Here is a 23,212-nt window from a genome sequence, read left to right on the forward strand (position 1 = left end):
TTCCTTGTAAGCAAAGGAATATCTCATGATTTTTCTGTTCCAAGAACTACACAACAAAATGGAGCTGTAGAAAGAAGGAATAGGACTCTGGTAGAAACAGCAAGAAAAATGCTTACCTATGCCAGATTGCCCACTTATTTTTGGGCTGAAGCTATCTCGAGTGCATGCTTTACACAAAACAGGTCTATCATTAACAAAAGACATCAGAAAACTCCATATAACATTATCAACCAAAGGATCCCAAGCATCAAATTTTTACACACCTTTGGTTGTAATTGTTTTGTCTTTAATGATTTTGATAGTGTGGAAAAGTTTGACTGAAAAGCAAAAAAATGAATTTTCCTTGGTTACTCATTGTCCCCCAAAGCTTATAGAATATTTCTTTTAAACACAAGGATAAAGCTTATATGTGTCTTTTGATGACTCATCAGAAACCAAGATTTCTGATGAAATTTTACAAGATATAAGCTTGTCAAAACAACCTGAAAATTCTGAAGATCTTCTTAACAAGTTAACTGAAGAACTTTTAGAACATGACCATATGCTAAACATATTAAACAAAAATATGTCATGTACTAACCATGCATATGGTCTGGAACCTCCATCAGAAAATGTATAAAATGATCAGAATTCTGGAATCTCATCAGAAAATGAAATTGAACAACATAATTCTGATCCTTTTAACAACACTGAGGTCATAGATCAGAGAGAAGCTTCAAATCCATCAGGAAGTACAAGTTCACATAACAACTTGAGATGGATCAGGGGACACTCACTTGCTGAAATCATTGGTGACCAGAAAGAAGATGTTAAGACAAGATCTGCCATATCTCATGAATGTCTTTATGCTGGATTTCTAAGCATAATTGAGCCAAAGTCTGTCAAGGAAGCACTGAATGACTCACATTGGGTCTAAGCAATGCAAGAAGAGGTTGACCAATTTGAAAAGAGTCATGTGTGGGATCTTGTACCCAAACCAACTAAAAAATATCTGTCATTGGTTCCAAATGGGTATTCAGAAACAAGTCTGATGAACAAGGCATTATAACAAGGAATAAGGCTAGGCTGGTGGTCAAAGGTTATTGTCAACAAGAAGGCATAGTGTAACACCTCGTAAAAACGTGTCCAATTATGTAAAGACACGTGTCCTAAACTCTAAACATGTAAAAGTTTGAGTTTAAAGGACTAAAGTTGTCAAACGATGAAAATATGTATGCGAAGGGACTAAAAGTGTCAACATGCCAAATTTGTGCCTCTGATTGACCACACACGATGAATATATTCTTAAACGAGTAATTATTTGGATACAAGAAGCCGTTTGTGAAAGTAAACGAAAGTTTACAAGATACAGGGGTTAAACGTGTCAACATGTTAATTCTTACCTCTGAGTGGCCTTTTAACGAGCCCGGGGCTTCATAATGTTCGATTATACTCTCAAGAATATATGATATCAAATTCACGAGGTTTCGATATCGTTAGGTGATATTTATGCAAATTCCCAAGAATAAGAGTTAAAAGCATCAACGAGCAGAAACATGTGATTTCGGTGATCGTTTATCGAACCCGGACCTAACGGTGTTTGGTTATACTCCCAAGATTCTCTACAAACTAACTACAAGGGTTAAAGGTGCCTAAAATGAAGTTAATTTGAGTAAATAAATGCCAGGGGCTGAAACTACCAAGTTTCAAACATTTTTAACCTGAACAAAGGAGTGTCGCGGGGCACGTAGACTTGCCCCTGTATCCTACGCGGCCCGCGAGAGAGTCCCCAGCGCAGAAAAAGACTGCCAGCTGCAAGTTTCTGCATATTAACTGACTTACACACCTGAAACTCGATAACTGGAGCTTGTTGATGGTTTTAATTTACCACTAGGACACCTGTGATGATCCTAAACACTCCATAACACTTGTGATGATCTTGAATCATGATCTTCAACTATAAATAGGCTCTTATGTTGCACCATTTTACTTGCTCACTTCAATTTCACTCTTCCCACTCTTACTTGGAGATTCCTAATCAAAGGAGACTCCATCTAAGTTGAAAACCGAAAAGTCAAAGTTACCGCAAACTGGCTTTGACTTTCGGTTTAGACCTAAACGGTCCAGCCATTGTTCGAGGCGAATATGGCTACGTGATCGTAATTAGGTGTGCGTTAATCCCTAAAAAGGGCACATCCTAATTACCACGTTTACTTAGTTAGTTGTCGGGTCAAAGTAATTAATTAAAAAGTCAAACTAGTCAAATTTTTAAATAAAAACAAAATCTGATAATATAGAAGGTATAAACCATATTTTATCACTTTAATAACTTGGTAAATATTATTAGAACATGTCTAAGTATGTTCAACCCGACAATTCTGAGTTTAGGGTCGGTTCGCAACCAAAAGTTGCAAAAGCTTGACTTATGCTTTGACTTTCAGTTCTGACCCGGTTGAGCTTAATCCTTCTATGTTTTAAGCTTCCATTAGGACCATATTTTGTTGTAGTATAATCCTCAGAGGTTATATTACCTGGTCATTAATATTCTGAATTATATGCTAGTTTCCGTTATTATGCTTATTATTGACCATTATGTTTGATCTAAAAATGAGATTTTTGAATATGTGAGCATACAAATAGGTTAAGAACTGATATATAAACATGTCTAAATTGATTTGACATTGTTTTCTGGTCTCAAACTGATGTAATGCTAAATATCGCAAATTGAGCTTTTATAAATATTAAACTACGCTTTTATGCATAATGCATGTTTAAACATAGTTTTTGACCCAAAACTCATTACCTACTGTTATGATACCATTTTTAGGAATTTTTGGGATGTTGGGTCATATTAGATACTGATCATAACATAGAGTTCTTGTATAAATTCCTTAATTGACGATAATGCCCTTTTGAATAATAAAATGTGATTTACGTATGATTAACATGCCAAACCTTTTTCTACTGATTTAATATGAAAAATAAAATATTTTAAACATTCAAGGCTGATCAAAATCTGAGAATCACATAAACATCTCAAATATCGTCAATTATCGATTTTTACGCTAATTAGGTGCATAGTATGGTTTAAAATCATATTTAGCACCCAAGACTTGTTACCTACTGAAATTATAAATAATTTTTGATATTTTTTTTACAATAGGTATAAGTCATGAACTCAGACTTCCATTTATGTCCTTAAAAGCATATGTGAAATGACCAAAATACCCTTTTAGGGCATAGTTTGGCCAAAAATGGTAAACCTCACATATGAATGATATCCTACTGTTTTAACACAATAAAATAAATATTTTTACTGAATGCTTTAGACCAGAATATCAGTTTACTATAAAACCTCTTTTATAAATCTTAAAATGACCAAAATGTCCTTACGGGACTTAAATTGGTTTTAAATACTTTTTGGGCATATATGTTAACATCCTACTGATGTATTAACATATTTTAAGCATAATAACATATGAGACTTGTTTATGGTTCATTTGGTTACCTGTTATGCAATTATGCGTTCGGTTCGGTTTATGTAACTAGTTTATATAAATTAGCCGAAATGGGTTTAACCTTATCAATAAATCTTCAAAATCCAGAATGTGTTTAGTTTACCCATATTATACAAGTATCCAAACTTGTTGGGTCTAAATCACATTCCATTCCGGTCTCCGCTTAATCTAGCGTTTAGAATCGTAAAGTATCTTTCAAACTAACCGGTCTAAGTCTTTGACTTAAATAAAGACTCGTTATTCCGGTCTCCGCTTAATCTAGCGTTTAGAACCGTAAAGTATCTTTAAAACTAACCGGTCTAAGTCTTTGACTTAAATAAAGACTCTTAGTATCCTAATAGGTTAATAAACCTTCCATACAGATTGAGTAGCTTCTGTAGAATGTATTTACATAAGGCTTTAGGAAACATATGGCTTAGTAACATCTTTACACATCTAGCTCAGGTAAATACTTTTAACTTATTTTCCCTTATACGGGCTTGGGATACGGTATAATAATACCGCTTGGTCGGGTATGAAATCATTTAATCGGATTGTGATTAATAAATTTGCATAACCCGTTTTAATCTGTTTTGTTTGATAACATAAACATTGGGGGTTAATACGACCGTGTCCTGGATATCCTCGGTTTATTTCATTTAAAAATGGCCACGACCTATGCACGGGGTGTGGGCATACACCTGACAGATGCAAATGCTAAATAACCCACATGTTGGGGATAACTCCTTTGTGGGTTTTATAGCGGTGAGTCGGTTAATCATGACCGGCTTCCAAACCGGCCCCATATGTATGACAAACATGTAAAACTGTATACAAGATTTTATTAAAGATTGTCCCAAGTTATAAATGGTTTCGTGCCTTGTGCGCCTAAATCAATTTTCATAAACTCTTTTCAAATGGGTCAGTTAATTGTATTTACCAGTGAAAACTGACGTATTTTCCAAAGACTAAGTGACAGGTACCTCTCGAAATTAGGCTGGAGCTACTTGGTGTCAAATAAGAGGATCTTGCAAATCCTTAGATGCCTGAAGTCTGTTATTTCAGTTCCTTGTATTTGTTTTTATGATCTGCCTGTGGATCTCTATTACAACCAGTCTGTATATTCTTTTAGTTCGGACACTCGGGCATTATGGTTTGTAATAGAATTATCTCCCAAGCCTTCCGCTGTGCTATAATATTGTGTTAATTGACTATGATGATATCAACTACGTCACGATACTCCCCACCGGGCCCACCGGTAATATGTGAAAATATCTGGGTGTGACAGGTTGGTATCAAAGCCAACAATGAGTGAATTAAACACTAGTCTTTTGTGTTTAATCTCAATGACACAATTGTACATTTCTTAGACTTACGAGTCTAGGCAAATGACCTAGGATTTATTCTTAACTTTCCATTGTCGTTTATATATTGTTTTACTTGTTTTGACAGGTTTACTAATCAAAATCCCGCCAAGACTTAGAAGCCGTGGAGGAAATGGAAAAGGTCCTATGAGGATAGGACCATCTAGTCACGCTGGACCCTCACACAGACGCACTCCATCCGCATCCTTTAGCACCTCTGATTCAAATGATGATTGGAGGCAATCTTTACAACCCGCAAGGCGATCCGTCTCGCTAAGTAAATCAACCTCATATCACCCTTCTTTTGGGCCTCCTATTCAAGACGAGCCCAAACATTCTCACCATTCTCAACATTCTCACCGTTCTCACCACTCACATTACTCGCTACATTCTCATTCATTTCACCATTCTGATTCTCACCATTCTTATTCTCCGGGCCAATTTAACCCAAATGATTATATTAATGAACCACTAGGTTACAACCCATTGGGTGCCGAAGATCATTTTTCGCAGGACATGGATATGGATAGTGATCCAGATCCAGCAATGCCACCAACTGGGACGCCTACGCATCCCATCAGTATCTCCAGCAGTTCTTCTTATGCAGGATCGCCATACCAAGGCCCTGATTCATGGGCCGAAAGGTGGAACACTTACAAGTGGGAATTCACCCCTTCTTTTCATAACTCTCCACCGTAACCTCCAATGGAGGAACCACATTTTCAGGTGGTAACTCCACCGCCATTGCCAGTTGAGGAACCACCTCAACAACCACCACAACCACCTCCCGAGCCACCAAGGCGGAGGAGGAATGCACAGATGTCTGTGCGAGGGGGACTGAGATTCAGTTCCCCACAAGCTTCAAGCACTTACCCTCCAATCCCTGAAGATCCACAAATAGGTGGACCTTCTCATGCGGTGCCGGAAAATTATCCCCCGCCATTTACCTATGCACCACCGTCACCGCCTATGGGTTATGAAAACCCAATACGTACTTACCCAGGTTCCTCTGGGTATAACTCGTTTGAATATCAAGCTCCTACAGATTATGAATATCAAGCCCCTGCCCATGATCCATATCTTGAGGCAGCTCACTTTAATGCTCTTTATCCCTCACCGTTTCCACCAGCATACCCAACTGGGTATCCCGTGCAAGGGTATCAATACCCTCCTTATCAACAACACCTCAGCCTCCTCCTCCATTTTCGTAAACGCAAGAAATTTTACAAAGATTGGACGAGGTTGAACAAAAAACCAAGGAACGGGAAAAGAAGGCCCATAAATTCCTTAAGGGTTTTGCAAACTTCATAAAGGGAAAGAAGAAGTAGAAGTTTTTATCTTATTTTGTATTGTAATTTCAATTAAGTCCCTGCGTGGACTTGTTTCTTTTCTTTAGTCCCTGCGTGGACAATTTGTTTATTTTCAAGACCCGTTTAGGGCACTTCCTGTATTCGTTTAGTATTCTAATGGAATTTCTTTTGAAATTTTTATATGTGTACTTTATTACATCACCATGCAAATATCATTTCCATTTTAAATTGATCTGCCAAAGAAATTTCAAAAGCAGTTCTTAAAGGTATAACCTAGCCAAAATATTAATGGCTATGATGGTATAACCTTTTTAAGACAACAATTCCTTGTTAACATCTAAAAACATGTTAACATTCCTGGCAGTGTGACTTGAGAGACCACACTAGCTTCCAAAAGTACTTGGATTTTTCCAAGCCACCCACATGGCCCATATGATCAATGTGAATCATGGCTATTAACATCAGATATGATGTCTAAATTAAAATATCCAGTTGAGGTGTTCTGCCTACGGGCCAATTTATAATTATGACAAAGATAGTTATATTTTATAACTTCTTGTCCAAAAGGCGATGAACTATGTTCGACCCTTAAAATCACTGATCTAAAAGATCATTGATAATACTTAACTTATCCTAGTGACAAGGCCTTGTGTGCCATTTAAATGTCCTTCGAGACGAGCCTTTGTGCCATATGAAAATGTCTTTATGACATTGACAGTTGTGACTTATGTCCCCTGTTTGATAAATATAACGGATTATATCCTACTTGATTGCCAACAATGGTTCATTTGTAGCCTAGGCAAATCATAATCAAACAAATTTTGACCTATTATCCAAAATGGTCTATATGGTTTATTAATACCATGGCCATCTAATCATTAAATACGATGATTCATTATGTAATCTAAATAAATCATTATTGTTTGATTCTAGTATTCAAATCATGGCTGGCTCCAATGAAGCTAATAGTCATCCAGTGGAAGGAAACAATAATGATACTAGGATAAATGTTACTGGTGTTGAATTACAAGCTATGATAAACACAGCAGTTGCTCAAGCGTGAACAATATGTTTAAAGAACCGAGTAATGTTCGGTCCAAAACTCATACAAAGTCCCTATCGCATTCGCATACATTGAAAAAGGATGATTCTCAACACTCACCCAATCAAAAGAGTGAACCTCAGAGGCAAATTGTCCTTGATCAGGCTCCCAGGTACAACAAGGGTTGTACTTACAAATATTTCGTCTCATGTAAACCAATAGATTTCACTGGTGAAAAGGGAGCTATCGATTGTATGAAGTGGTTAGACGAGATGGAAACTGTGATTGATATCAGTGGGTGTGCCAAGGAGGACATCGTTAAATTTGTATCTCATTCCTTCAAAGGCGATGCCCTGACATGGTGGAAAGCCTTGGTGCAATCCATAGGAAAGGTCCCTCTGAATAACCTTTCTTGGAATAAATTTGATGAACTTGTGAAGGACACTTATTGTCTGCAGCATAAGGTGGAAAGGGTGGAGACTAACTTCCTCAGGTTGTGAAAGATTTAGATTGCAGGTCTTATATGACTAATTTTAACTAGATGTCTCGACTCGTCCCGTATCTGGTCACCCCAGAACCTAAACGCATTGCGCATTTTATAGGTGGTTTAGCCCCTGAGATTAAGGGAAATATTAAGGCTTCTAAGCCTGGTACATATAGATCGGCTGTAGATCTATCATTGTCACTTACTCTAGATTTTATAAGGAGTAGGTTAAAGAAGACCACCGAGGAAGGGAAGAGGAAGAGGGAGGATAACCAGTCCCACCAGTCGAATAAAAAGAAGAAAGGAAACTCTGGTTTCAAGAAAGAGCAGTCGGGTGACAAGCCCAGGTGTAAAACTTATGATAAGAGGCACTTTGGGAAGTGCAATCAGGATCCACAAGATAAGCGTTGTGGGATCTGCAAAAAGAAAGGGCACAAAACCGTGGAGTGCCGAAACATAAAGGATGCAACCTGCTACGGTTGGAATGAAAAAGGGCACATCAAGACTAAGTGCCCTAAAAATGCCAAGAAGCCTGATGAGGCGAAGAAAATCAATGCAAGGGTTTTTCAGATGAACGCAAGGGAGGCGGTGAATGATGACAATGTCATAATAGGTACCTTCCTCATTAATGATATTTATGCTAGAGTTTTATTTGATTCAGGTGCTGATAAGTCATTTGTAGACCATAAGTTTAGTAATTACTAAATCTGCCTATTAAAACTCTAGACATTAATTATGAGGTAGAGCTCGGAGATGGTACCTTAGAAACCGCTTCAACTCTTCTTGATGGATGCTTTATATCCATTAAGAATCATTCTATCCCGCTATCTCTTTTGCCAATGAAATTGGCTGGGTTTGATGTAGTTTTAGGCATGGATTGGTTATCGCATAACCAAGCCCAAATTGCATGCGATAAGAAACTAGTTAACATCAAAACCCCATCTGGTGAGTTAGTCACTATTCATGGAGATACACAATATGGTTTTCCCGACAACGTGTCTATACTCAAAGCATCAAAGTGTCTGAAGAGCGGATGTGTCATCTACATGGCACAAGTGACAGTAGATGATCCGAAACCTAAGATTGAAGATATTCCAATCATTTCTGAATACCCTGATGTCTTTCCTGATGAACTACCTGGATTACCTCCTGAGAGGCAAGTCGAATTTAGGATAGACATTCTGCCAGGAGCAGCACTGATTGCAAGAGCTCCTTATTATCTCGCACCTACAGAAATGAAAGAACTCAGAACCCAATTGGATGATTTATTGGAAAAGGGTTTTATACAACCCAGCTCATCTCCTTGGGGAGCACCCATACTATTTGTAAAGAAGAAGGATGGTTCAATGCGTCTATGCATTGATTATCGCGAGCTAAACAAGGTAACAATCAAGAATCGTTATCCATTGCCCAGGATCGACGACTTGTTCGACCAACTCCAAGGGGCAAGCTTCTTCTCGAAGATCGATTTAAGATATGGGTATCATCAACTTAAGGTTAGAACTGAAGATGTACCTAAAACAGCGTTTAGAACGAGGTATGGCCACTATAAGTTCTTAGTGATGCCTTTCGGGCTCACTAACACACCTACAGCATTCATGGACCTCATGAATCGAGTCTGCAAGCCGTACCTAGACAAGTTTGTCATTGTCTGTATAGACGATATACTTATATATTCTTGTATTCAAGTTGATCACGAGAAACACCTTCGCTGTATCTTAGGATTGCTATGACAGGAGAAGCTACATGCTAAATTCTCCAAGTGCGAGTTCTGGCTTCGGGAAGTTCAATTCCTTGGACATGTTGCGAGTGAGCGTGGTATCCAAGTTGATCCAGCTAAAATAGAAGCAATCATGAACTAGGAAGCACCTAAGACCCCTACAAAGATTAGCAACTCTCTAGGATTAGCTGGATATTACAGAAGATTCATTGAGAACTTCTCAAGAATAGCTGCACCGTTAACTACTCTGACACACAAGAATGTGAAGTTTGATTGGGGTCTTAAACAACAAGAGTCTTTTGAGATTCTTAACCAGAAATTGAGCAATGCTCTTGTGTTGACATTGCCCGAAGCAATAGAAGAATTTGTCGTGTACTGTGATGCTTCACAAACTGATATGGGTTATGTACTTATGCAGAGAGGCAAGGTGATTGCCTATGCATCGCGACAACTAAAGGTGCACGAAACGAATTACACCACCCACGATTTGGAGTTGGGTGCCGTTGTATTTGAACTTAAGTTGTGGAGACATTACTTATATGGAACTAAATGTGTGATGTATTCGGATCACAAAAGTCTCCAACACTTATTTAATCAAAAGGATCTCAATATGAGGCAACGCCGTTGGATGGAGACTCTAAATGACTAGATTGTGAAATTCGCTACCATCCTTGTAAAGCGAATGTAGTCGCAGATGGATTGAGTAGAAAAGAAAGGATTAAACCTATACGGATTAATGCCAAGAGTATTGAACTCAAGAACAACTTGAATGAAAGACTGTTAACCGCTCAGAAAGAAGTTGTCTTAGAAGCAAACTTTCCAAATGAGAAATTAGGTGTAACTGCTGATCAGTTGTCACCTGGCAAGGATGGAATCCTCAGATTGAATAGTAGGATCTGGGTTCCTATTCATGGAGGACTTAGAGATATAATCCTCCAGGAGGCTCATAACTCCAGATACTCAGTTCACCCTGGAGGTAACAAAATGTATCAAGATTTGAAAGCCAACTATTGGTGGATAGGTTTGAAGAAGTCCTTTGCCACACATGTAGCTAAATGTCTGACATGCGCTCAGATTAAAGCTGAACATCAAAAGTCGTCGGGTTTGCTACAACAACCAGAACTTCCCACATGGAAGTGGGAGATGGTAACCATGGCTTTTATAACCAAGTTACCTAAAACTGAGCATGGAAATGATACTATATGGGTCATAGTTGACAAACTGACTTAGTCAGCACATTTCTTACTCATCAAGGAGACTCATAGCTCCGACAAGCTAGCTCAGTTGTATGTGGATGAGATTGTATCTCTCCACGGAGTGCCAGTATCTATTATATCCAATAGAGATACTAGATACACCTCTCATTTTTGGAAAAGTTTACAACAATCATTAGGCACTCGTTTGAATTTTAGTACTGCTTACCATCCTTAAACAGATGGACAAAGTGAGCGTACAATTCAAACTTTGGAAGACATGCTTCGTGCATGTGTTATTGATTTGGGTGGTAGTTGGGATGACCACCTACCATTAATTGAGTTCTCCTATAATAATAGTTATCATACTAGCATACAGGTTGCGCCTTTTGAGGCATTATATGGAAGGAAATGCAGAACTCCTGTTTGTTGGGCTGAAGTAGGGGAGACTCAGTTATCAGGACCTGATATAGTCCTTGAAACAACGGACAAGATTGTCCAAATTCGTGATCACCTAAAAGCTGCCAGAGATAGGCAGAAAAGTTATGCAGATAAAAGGCGAAAACCTCTAAAGTTTGAGGTAGGCGACAAAGTCTTACTAAAGGTATCACCCTGGAAAGGTGTGATGCGCTTTGGTAAGAAGGACAAGCTAAGCCCAAGGTATATCGGACCATTCGAGATCATCGAATGTCTCGGCAGTGTAGCTTATAAGCTAAACTTGCCTGAGGAGCTTAGTGGAATTCACAATGTGTTCCACATCTGTAACTTAAAGAAATGTCTAGCTGATGAATCGCTAGCAATGTCTCACAAAGAGGTACAGATTGATAAAAGCCTGAGGTTTGTTGAAAGACCTATATTGATCGAGGATTGATAGGTTAAAAAACTCCGAAGGAAACACGTGCCTATAGTGAAAGTTAAATGGGATGCCCGTAGAGGCCCTAAATATACGTGGGAGGTTGAGTCCACCATGTGACAAAAGTACCCTCAATAAGTTTCGGTAAATCTCGGGGTTGAGATTTCTTTTAAGGGGGTGAGGATGTAATACCTCGTAAAAACGTGTCCAATTATGTAAAGACACGTGTCCTAAACTCTAAACATGCAAAAGTTTGAGTTTAAAGGACTAAAGTTGTCAAACGATGAAAATATGTATGCGAATGGACCAAAAGTGTCAACATGCCAAACTTGTGCCTCTGATTGTTCACGCAAGATGAATATATTATTAAACAAGTAATTATTTGGATACAAGAAGGCGTTTGTGAAAGTAAACGAAAGTTTACAAGATACAGGGGTTAAATGTGTCCACATGTTAATTCTTACCTCTGAGTGGCCTTTTAACGAGCTCGGGGCTTCATAATGTTCGATTATACTCTCAAGAATATATGATATCAAATTCGTGAGGTTTCGATATCGTTAGGTGATATTTATGCAAATTTCCAAGAATAAGAGTTAAAAGCACCAACGAGCAGAAACATGTGATTTCGGTGATCGTTTATCGAACCCGGACCTAACGGTGTTTGGTTATACTCCCAAGATCCTCTACAAACTAACTACAAGGGTTAAAAGTGCCTAAAATGAAGTTAATTTGAGTAAATAAAGGCCAGGGACTAAAACTGCCAAGTTTCAATCATTTTTAACCTGAACAAAGGAGTGTCGCGAGGCGCGTAGACTTGCCCCTGTATCCTACGCGGCCCGCGAGAGAGTCCCCAGCGCAGAAAAAGAATGAAACCCCAGATCTGATCTAGGTACACGTGGGTTGAATTCTAAAGAAAAGAGTGAAACCCCAGATCTGATCATTAATTTCATCAAAAATACTAAAAATCTGTTGAAATTACCTGTGAGAAGGATCAAATCTGATAATGGAATAGAATTAAAAAATACAAAACTTGAGACTTTCCTTGTAAGCAAAGGAATACCTCATGATTTTTCTGCTCCAAGAACTCCACAACAAAATGGAGCTGTAGAAAGAAGGAATATGACTCTGGTAGAAGCAGCAAGAACAATGCTTACCTATGCCAGATTGCCCACTTATTTTTGGGCTGAAGCTATCTCAAATGCATGCTTTACACAAAATAGGATCCCAAGCATCAAATTTTTACACACCTTTGGTTGTAATTGTTTTGTCTTTAATGATTTTGATAGTGTGGAAAAGTTTGACTGAAAAGCAAAAAAATGAATTTTCCTTGGTTACTCATTATTCCCCAAAGCTTATAGAATATTTCTTTTAAACACAAGGATAAAGCTTATATGTGTCTTTTGATGACTCATCAGAAACCAAGATTTCTGATGAAATTTTACAAGATATAAGCTTGTCAAAACAACCTGAAAATTCTGAAGATCTTCTTAACAAGTTAACTGAAGAACTTTTAGAACATGACCATATGCTAAACATATTAAACAAAAATATGTCATGTACTAACCCTGCATATGGTCTGGAACCTCCATCAGAAAATGTACAAAATGATCAGAATTCTGGAATCTCACCAGAAAATGAAATTGAACAACAGAATTCTGATCCTTTTAACAACATTGAGGTCATAGATCAGAGAGAAGCTTCAAATCCATCAGGAAGTACAAGTACACATAACAAATTGAGATGGATCAGGGGACACTCACTTGCTGAAATCATTGGTGACCAGAAAGAAGGTGTTAAGACAAGATCTGCCACAGCTCATGAATGTCTTTATGCTGGATTTCTAAGCATAATTAAGCCAAAGTCTGTCAAGGAAGCACTGAATAACTCACATTGGGTCCAAGCAATGCATGAAGAGGTTGACCAATTTGAAAAGAGTCATGTGTGGGATCTTGTACCCAAACCAACTAAAAAATATATGTCATTGGTTCCAAATGGGTATTTAGAAACAAGTCTGATGAACAAGGCATTATAACAAGGAATAAGGCTAGGCTGGTGGTCAAAGGTTATTGTCAACAAGAAGGCATAATGTAACACCTCGTAAAAACGTGTTTAATTATGTAAAGACACGTGTCCTAAACTCTAAACATGTAAAAGTTTGAGTTTAAAGGACTAAAGTTGTCAAACGATGAAAATATGTATGCGAAGGGACTAAAAGTGTCAACATGCCAAATTTGTGCCTCTGATTGACCACACACGATGAATATATTCTTAAACGAGTAATTATTTGGATACAAGAAGCCGTTTGTGAAAGTAAACGAAAGTTTACAAGATACAGGGGTTAAACGTGTCAACATGTTAATTCTTACCTCTGAGTGGCCTTTTAACGAGCCCGGGGCTTCATAATGTTCGATTATACTCTCAAGAATATATGATATCAAATTCACGAGGTTTCGATATCGTTAGGTGATATCTATGAAAATTCCCAAGAATAAGGGTTAAAAGCATCAACGAGCAGAAACATGTGATTTCGGTGATCGTTTATCGAACCCGGACCTAATGGTGTTTGGTTATACTCCCAAGATTTTCTACAAACTAACTACAAGGGTTAAAGGTGCCTAAAATGAAGTTAATTTGAGTAAATAAAGGCCAGGGGCTGAAACTGCCAAGTTTCAAACATTTTTAACCTGAACAAAGGAGTGTCACGGGGCGCGTAGAATTGCCCATGTATCCTACGCGGCCCGCGAGAGAGTCCCCAGCGCAGAAAAAGACTGCCAGCTGCAAGTTTCTACATATTAACCAACTTACACACCTGAAACTCGATACCTGGAGCTTGTTGATGGTTTTAATTTACCACTAGGACACCTGTGATGATCCTAAACACTCCATAACACCTGTGATGATCTTGAATCACGATCTTCAACTATAAATAGGCTCTTATGTTGCACTATTTTACTTGCTCACTTCAATTTCACTCTTCCCACTCTTGCTTGGAGATTCCTGATCAAAGGAGACTCCATCTAAGTTGAAAAGATTAAGCTAGGACCCTTTGTAAGTGTCCTTAGCCCCCCTTTAGTTCAGTTTTGTTATTTAAAAACCGAAAAGTCAAAGTTACAAAAAATGGCTTTGACTTTCGGTTTAGACCTAAACGGTCCAGCCATTGTTCGAGGCGAATATGGCTACGTGATCGTAATTAGGTGTGTGTTAATCCATAAAAAGGGCACATCCTAATTACCACGTTTACTTAGTTAGTTGTCGGGTCAAAGTAATTAATTAAAAAGTCAAACTAGTCAAATTTTTAAATAAAAACATAATCTGATAATATAGAAGGTATAAACCATATTTTATCACTTTAATAACTTGGTAAATATTATTAGAACATGTCTAAGCATGTTCAACCCGACAATTCTGAGTTTAGGGTCGGTTCGCAACCGAAAGTTGCAAAAGCTTGACTTTTGCTTTGACTTTCAGTTCTGACCCGGTTGAGCTTAATACTTCTATGTTTTAAGCTTCCATTAGGACCATATTTTGTTGTAGTATAATCCTCAGAGGTTATATTACCTGGTCATTAGTATTTTAAATTATAAGCTAGTTTCCGTTATTATGCTTATTATTGACCATTATGCCCTTTTGATCTAAAAATGAGATTTTTGAATATGTGAGCATATAAATAGGTTAAGTACTGATATAAACATATCTAAATTAGTTTGACATTGTTTTCTGGTCTCAAACTGATGTAATACTAAATATCGCAAATTGAGCTTTTATAAATATTAAACTACGCTTTTATGCATAATGCATGTTTAAACATAGATTTTGACCAAAAACTCATTACCTATTGTTATGATATCATTTTTAGGATTTTTTGGAATGTTGGGTTAGATTAGATACTGACCATGAGATAGAGTTCTTGTATAAATTCCTTAATTGACGATAATGCCCTTTTGGATAATAAAATGTGATTTACGTATGATTAACATGCCAAACCTTTTTCTATTGATTTAATATAAAAAATAAAATATTTTAAACATTCAAGGCTGATCAAAATCTTAGAATCACATAAACATCTCAAATATCGTCAATTATCGATTTTTTACGCTAATTAGGTGCATAGTATGGTTTAAAACCATATTTAGCACCCAAGACTTGTTACCTACTGAAATCATAAATAATTTTTGATATTTTTTTATAGTAGGTATAAGTCATGAACTCAGACTTCCAATTATATCCTTAAAAACATATGTGAAAGGACCAAAATACCCTTCTGTGGCATAGTTTGGCCAAAAATGGTAAACCTCACATATGAATGATATCCTACTGCTTTAACACCATAAAATAAATATTTTTACTGAATGCTTTAGACCAGAATATCAGTTTACTATAAAACCTCTTTTATAAATCTTAAAATGACCAAAATGCCCTTACGGGAGGTTTTAAATACTTTTGGGCATATATGTTAACATCCTACTGATGTATTAACATATTTTAAGCATAATAACATATGAGACTTGTACATGGTTCATTTGGTTACCCGTTATGCAATTATGCGTTCGGTTCGGTTTATGTAACTAGTTTACATAAATCAGCCGAAATGGGTTTAACCATATCATTAAATCTTCAAAATCTAGAATGTGTTTAATTTACCCATATTATACAAGTATCCAAACTTGTCGGGTCTAAATCACATTCCATTCCGGTCTCCGCTTAATCTAGCGTTTCAAACTAACCGGTCTAAGTCTTTGACTTAAATAAAGACCTGTTAGTATCCTAATAGGTTAATAAACCTTCCATACCGATTGAGTAGCTTCGATAGAAGGTATTTACATAAGGCTTTAGGAAACATACGACTGAGTAACATCTTTACACATCTAGCTCAGGTAAATACTTTTAACTTATTTTCTCTTATACGGGTTTGGGATACGGTATAATAATACCGCTTGGTCGGGTATGAAATCATTTAATCGGATTGTGATTAATAAATTTGCATAACCAGTCTTAATCTGTTTTGTTTGATAACATAAACATTGGGGGTTAATACGACCGTGTCCTGGATATCCTCGGCTCATTTCATTTGAAAATGGCCACGACCTATGCACGGGGTGTAGGCATACACCTGACAGATGCAAATGCTAAATAACCCACATGTTGGGGATAACTCCTTTGTGGGTTTTATGGTGGTGAGTCGGTTAATCATGACCGGTTTCCAAACCGGCCCCATATGTTTGACAAACATGTAAAACTGTATACAAGATTTTATTAAAGATTGTCCCAAGTTATAAATGGTTTCGTGCCTTGGGCGCCTAAATCAATTTTCATAAAATCTTTTCAAATGAGTTGGTTAATTGTATTTACCAGTGAAAACTGACGTATTTTCCAAAGACTAAGTGACAGGTACCTCTCGAAATTAGGCTGGAGCTACTTGGTGTCAAATAAGAGGATCTTGCAAATCCTTAGATGCCTGAAGTCTGTTATTTTAATTCCTTGTATTTGTTTTTATGATCCGCCTATGGATCTCTATTACAACCAATCTGTATATTCTTTTATTTCGGACACTCGGACATTATGGTTTGTAATAGTAATTGTCTACCAAGCCTTCCGCTGTGCTGTAATATTGTGTTAATTGACTATGATGATACAACTACGTCACGATACTCCCCACCGGGCCCACTGATAATACGTGGAAATATCGGGCTGAGACGCATAGACTATGATGAAACCTTTGCACCAGTGGCTAGGCTTGAAGTTGTAAGAATATTTCTGGCCTATGCTGCCTCAAATAACATAAAAGTTTATTAGATGGATGTCAAGTCTGCATTTCTGAATGGTGAAATTAAAGAAGAAGTGTGTGAAAAAGAAGGCTTTGTTGATCCTCTATTTCCAAATCATGTTTACAAACTAAACAAAGCCTTGTATGGGTTGAAGCAATCTCCAAGAGCATGGTATGAAACATTATCAAACTTCTTAATCAATTCTAGCTTCACCAAAGGTACAATTGATACAACCCTCTTTCTCAAATCACACAAGGGGCCCGCAGTTTTGGTCCAAATCTATGTTGATGATATAATATTTGGATCCACAAATGATAAATTCTGCAAAAAGTTTGAAAAACTTATGACCAATCACTTTGAAATGAGCATGATGGGTGAATTAACATTTTTTCTTGGTTTGAAAGTTAAACAACAAAGTGATGGCATATTCTTGAGTCAATCAAAATATGTCAGAACTATTTTGAAAAAATATTCACTAGAAAACTGCTCATCTTCAAAGACTCCCTTGGCCACAAGAAACAAACTAGATTCTGATGCTGAAGCAAAACCTGTAGATATAATAACTTATAGGGGAATGATAGGATTATTGCTATACCTAACAGCCAGTAGACCAGACATAATGTTTTCCACTTGTTTTCTGGCAAGGTATCAATGTTATGCTAAAGAGTCCCACATGAAAGCTGTCAAAAGAGTATTAAAATATCTAAAAGGAACATCAAATCTTGGCCTATGGTATCCTAAAAACACAAATTTAGAATTAATTACATACACAGATGTAGATCATTGAAGATGCAAGCTTGACAGAAAAAGCACATTTGGTGCCTATCAAATGCTGGGAGAAAAATTAGTATGTTGGGCAAGTAAAAAAGCAAAACTATGTTGCCACATCCATAGCAGAATCAGAATTTATAGCAGCAGCAACCTGTTGTTCACAAGTTCTGTGGATGCAAACTCAACTAAAAGACTATGGAGTGAAGCTGACAAGAATTCAAATCTTGTGTGACTCTATGAGTGGCATTGCAAAAACATCAAATCCAGTGCATCACTCAAGAACAAAACACATTAATGTCGGATACCACTTCATAAAGGATCATGTTGAAAAAGGTAACATAGAAATGTATTCTATCCCAACAAAAAAAAAATTTGCTGATATCTTCACTAAACCATTAGATGAAAAATAGACACAAATTTTTAATCAGGAAATTGGGAATGGTTAATATGCAATTTGAACAAAAAGAAACTGTGTCACAAAATGAAGAAATATCTGATATACAAACATCTGATCAGATTTCTGGTGATAAATCTTATAATCTATCAGAAATTTCACAAGTCACCAGAAAATCTAGTAAATCACCAGACGTTAACCAAGTCAACAGAATTTCTGATGAAACTTAATATATCATATTTTTCTTCATCTTTTCACATGCATGAACATAGTCTATATGTAATCATAATTTCTCATTGTTTTTGTAAATTTTATTTGTTCACATCTGTATTCCTTAGTTTTTCTTTCATTTTCTTTAGAGTGGATTTCAAGGATTGTCCTTTATCTTTATACCCATTTTCAGGCGTTGTTCTTTATGTTCAAAATTGACGAATTTTGTCCTTTATGTTTTCATATCATACACATTTTGTCCTTTAGGCCTAACCTAGTTAGTTTTTTCAGTTAAATTTGGTCATCTGCTTTGCACATGAGGGCATTTTTGTCAATTCAAAGGTAAGTTCAAAGACAGATTTATATCTCAAAGCTTCTGCAACCTTTGAATTGACAAAAATGCCCTCATGTGAAAAGCACATGACCAAATTTAACTGAAAAAACTAATTGGGTTAGGCCTAAAGGACAAAACGTGTATGATATGAAAACATAAGGGACAAAACTCATCAATTTTGAATATAAAGGACATCGCCTGAAAATGGGTATAAAGATAAAGGACAATCCTTGAAATTCACTCTTTTCTTTATTTTATAAATACAAATTTTATCTCTTTAGACTAGGGTAAATGCAAATTTTTTCTCTTTAGACTAGGGAAGACAACGTCATGGATAGAAGATTTCTGGGAACTCGTTAATGGTAGTTAGGTCTCTCTCCTTCATTCATTATACCTCATCAACATTAAGGAGATAGAAATGACATCTGGGTAGATAATGATGATAATTATCAGAATATGGCCGCCTAAACCATTAATGCAGGAGATTTTATCTCATTTGTTCTCGTTGTTGTCTCACAGAAAATTAAATAACAAAGAAAATAGAGATAGTAAAATCTAAAGTAGGTAGACGACATTTAAGGCAAACTTAACTTTCACTATAAATGACTACCACTTCAAGCTAAGTTAGTCACATTCATCCAACTTAAACCTTAGAAAACTTTTCATCCTTTTCATACCTTTTTCACCAAAAATGGCAAAGATACATCCTGACTGCTTTCCACTTCCACACCACCCATATCATAACTTAAGAATCAGGACCAACTTTGAGGGTCCAGCATGGGAAGGATGCAAGGTCATCCTGAACATGCTCATGCAAAGCCCACTGGCCTATGCTCTATCAGCACATATAATGGTCTATCCAGAAATCTTGCAGATGTTATAGAGAAATGTAAGAATAATCCTGCATAAGGGGAGGAGATTAACTTCCATTGGAAGTTATGTGCTTGGTGAACCAATCGTTGTGACTAAGGACATCATCAGACATGTTCTAAATCTAAATGATGATAACAATGCCCTCATCTTTACAAGATCATAGATTGATGAGACCCTCACTCAAATGGGGTACAATCTGGATAATCCAAACAGGCCAATCTCCAAAACTGGCTTCATAAAGCCATGGCAGTACTTGCTAACTCAGATGGGGGTATGTTTTTCCAAGAAAATCATAAACCATCATGAAATCTCCTACAGGTTGATGGAACATGTACATGCACTTGTACGGGATGTTTCTGATAATTTCTCTCATTATCTAACGGAAGATATTACAAGCAACCTGTGGTCTGGTAGGCCTTTCTTAGTGTATCCTCGTTTTCTGATGAGGATAATCACTAGCTAACTGGGTTGGAGGTATTCCTGCATGGTACCCCAGAGCAGAAGTGTTATTACAACAAAGTATCAGACACACAATGCTCATACCAAATGACCATAACACTAGTTTGGAGACCCCTCTTTTGGCTATTCCATCAGATCATATATGGAGAAGAGGAGATAGAACTTGATTAGGTTGTTTTTTTTTTGTTTTTTTTTTTTGTTTTGTTTGTTTTTGTTGTTTTGTTTGTTTGTTTGTAAAAAGTTAATATATTTTGTTTTTACAACTTTGTTTTCTGTTAACTGGTTGGGGAGAAGGAAAAAAAATTGGGTAAAAAACATACGGTAAAACAAAGAAGTTAATACCACAAAACAACTTGTGTTCATCAGAAACAAAACATTTTTCACAAAACTTTAAGTTTCTGATAAAAAATAGTTGAAATCTGGTAAAATCTGGTAACATAACTTCAAAATCTGATAAAAATACTTTTGCTCAAAAGATGTTGAAAAATCAGAAAAATTCTAGACAGTTAAAACTTCAAAAGGAATGATAACGATGAAAAGAGACAACAACCGTGTGAAAATTTTAGAAAATCATACACCATCATTCATCATTTAAAGATTTTTTTTCACAAAATTCCTTGAAGAAAGAACAACTGACTTGGAATCTACCAGAAAACCATATGTATGTCATATTTCTGATCCTTTACTCATTCCCTCTCATCTTAAAAAAAGTACTAAAACACTCTATCAAGGGGGAACTTCTCATTCTGTTGACTTGTCAACGGAAAACATCCTCAACAAGACTTGTTCAAATTCATCAGAAATAAATTTTGACTTTCAAAAAGGGGGAAGAATATAAAACCTCTGTAAGGCAGATTATTGGACCATTTTTTACAAATGGGTCCCACAAAATGAAAAGGTGTCATGTGGCTGTTAGTATTCTCCAATCAAGTTCATTTATTTTCTAATCAAAGGAATGATTGAGAAAAATACAAGTTGAGAAGACATGATCAAAACCCACGTTTGTACGGATAATACCCATTAATTTTACCTTGATACCCACAATCCAACGGTTACTTTCTGAACCAACTTCACATCACACGATCTAACGGTAATAAAGGTAATTAATGTCCTATTAACCGCCATTACAACCCACCATCCATGTCCCCTCAACTCCCATAACAACTAACCACCTCAAAATCTCTGCTAAACCTTCAACTATAAAAACCCAACCTTAGCAGAATTCTTCATCACTCACCTTCTTTCTCCCAAAAACCTTAAACCCTAAAAACCCTTTGTTTTCAAAAGACAAAATTCCTCACAATCAATCCTTCATTTTCAAAATTCAACAATGGCCGAAGTCAATCTCAACATTCCGATTGTTGAACACGATGTACCCTTCATTAAAGACCATCAATTTTTTCCAATGAAGGAGAACAATTTACTGATGAATACAGAGCATTATGTATATGATGAAAAATGGCAAATTTTGGTGGAATTCATGTTGAGATGTCCAATCTCAAGAGCAATGACCAAAACAAGAGATATACCGGAGAAGATGTTGCAGCTATTCATCATCACCTTCAGAGAAGATGGGGAAAATCAAGCCACTGCTCATGTACGTGGCAATGTCTCTGTGACATTAACCCCTGCAAGAGTCAGACAATGGCTTGAGCTTCTTGTCTATGACAACTACATTGAAACCCTAGAAAAGGAGGAGCTGATCAATTTCTTTGTGGAGCTAGGATATAAGAAGAAGAAGAAGAAGATCACCAGAATTGGTGATTTTAGAAGGAATGAAATGCAAGCCTTCTGGCAGGTCATGATGGAGACATTGAACGAATGTCTCACTTCAAAGATTAGAGGAGCCGATCAAGTTAACCAATCAGTCTTGTCAATCATGTATGGACTCGTAACTAGGTTCAAACTTGATTATGGGACTGAAATCTACAATCTGATAAAATGATCAATCCTCACAAGAAATGGGAGAATATCTTCTCACTTACCTTATCCGAGATTCATTTCAATTTTCATTTCTGAGACCTTTTGAAAAAGGAATGTGGAAATTCCTATCTTAGAAGCAGTTTGGAGTTCAACAACAATGAAACCATGGAGTGCAAATCAATGGTGGGAATCAGATAGGGATGTCCGTATGTTACCAGAAAGTATGTTGAATCTAATTGCAGTAGATTCTCTATACAGACTGAAACATGAGGAGATCCTGAACAGACCAGACACACCTAAAGAAACACCCACTATTGAAGTTTATGACTGCTCTTCTTCACCCGAAGAAGTTAAAAAATCATGGTCATCAGAATCAGGAGCAGCTGAAGGAAACCTCAATCTGTTGATCAGAAATTCACTAGAGAACAAAGAAGCACCAGAATTTGAGGAAAGCCATTAGAATCCTGATGCTGGATTCCACTTTGAAGATGAACCCCATCAAGACACAGAAATCCTACACTATGAAGAGTCACATGTTGCAGGGACAGGTTCACCACTAAACACAATTTTAATTGATACTTCTGTAAATAAGTCAAATTCTAAAGAATCGCATACTGCATGCTATAAAGTTGAACGTAGAAAAACTATTGTTAATGAGGAAGTATCTAGTTCACTCCACCTCAACTCTGAATCAGATGATGAGGAGGAGATTGAGATCCCAACAAATAGAGATCAGGAAACTGATCAAGGAAATCCGGGTGAAGATAATTTGTTTATCTCAACAACTTATGGAGAATCATTCACTTGAATGATTCAAGGAAATAAGGAAATCCAGGGTGAAAATTTGTGTTTCACATCTGGTGGTGAATATTCTTGCATACCCAAGGATGCACCAGATGGTAAATCCAAGGGTGCACCAGAAATTTACAAAACAGCTGCAAATGTGTTTACAGCTGGTGAGTTGAAGGAACATTTGTTGTTCTAAATATCCCTGAACCACCATCTCTGGCACAAGAACAACTTTAGAAAGCCTTGGATGAT

General features: G+C 36.8%; 1 protein-coding gene across 1 annotated transcript; it reads left to right on the top strand.

Moving 5' to 3' along the window:
• The first annotated feature begins 5,545 nt into the window (after positions 1-5,545).
• LOC110919332 (cyclin-K-like) lies at positions 5,546-7,213 on the top strand. Its single transcript, XM_022163602.1, has 2 exons — positions 5,546-5,997; positions 7,084-7,213. Exons 1-2 carry the CDS (start codon positions 5,546-5,548, stop codon positions 7,211-7,213), a joined length of 582 nt encoding a protein of 193 aa, XP_022019294.1.
• Positions 7,214-23,212: the final 15,999 nt, after the last annotated feature.

Source organism: Helianthus annuus, chromosome 16 (genome assembly GCF_002127325.2).
Source record: "Helianthus annuus cultivar XRQ/B chromosome 16, HanXRQr2.0-SUNRISE, whole genome shotgun sequence".
Classification (NCBI taxonomy): Eukaryota; Viridiplantae; Streptophyta; class Magnoliopsida; order Asterales; family Asteraceae; genus Helianthus; species Helianthus annuus.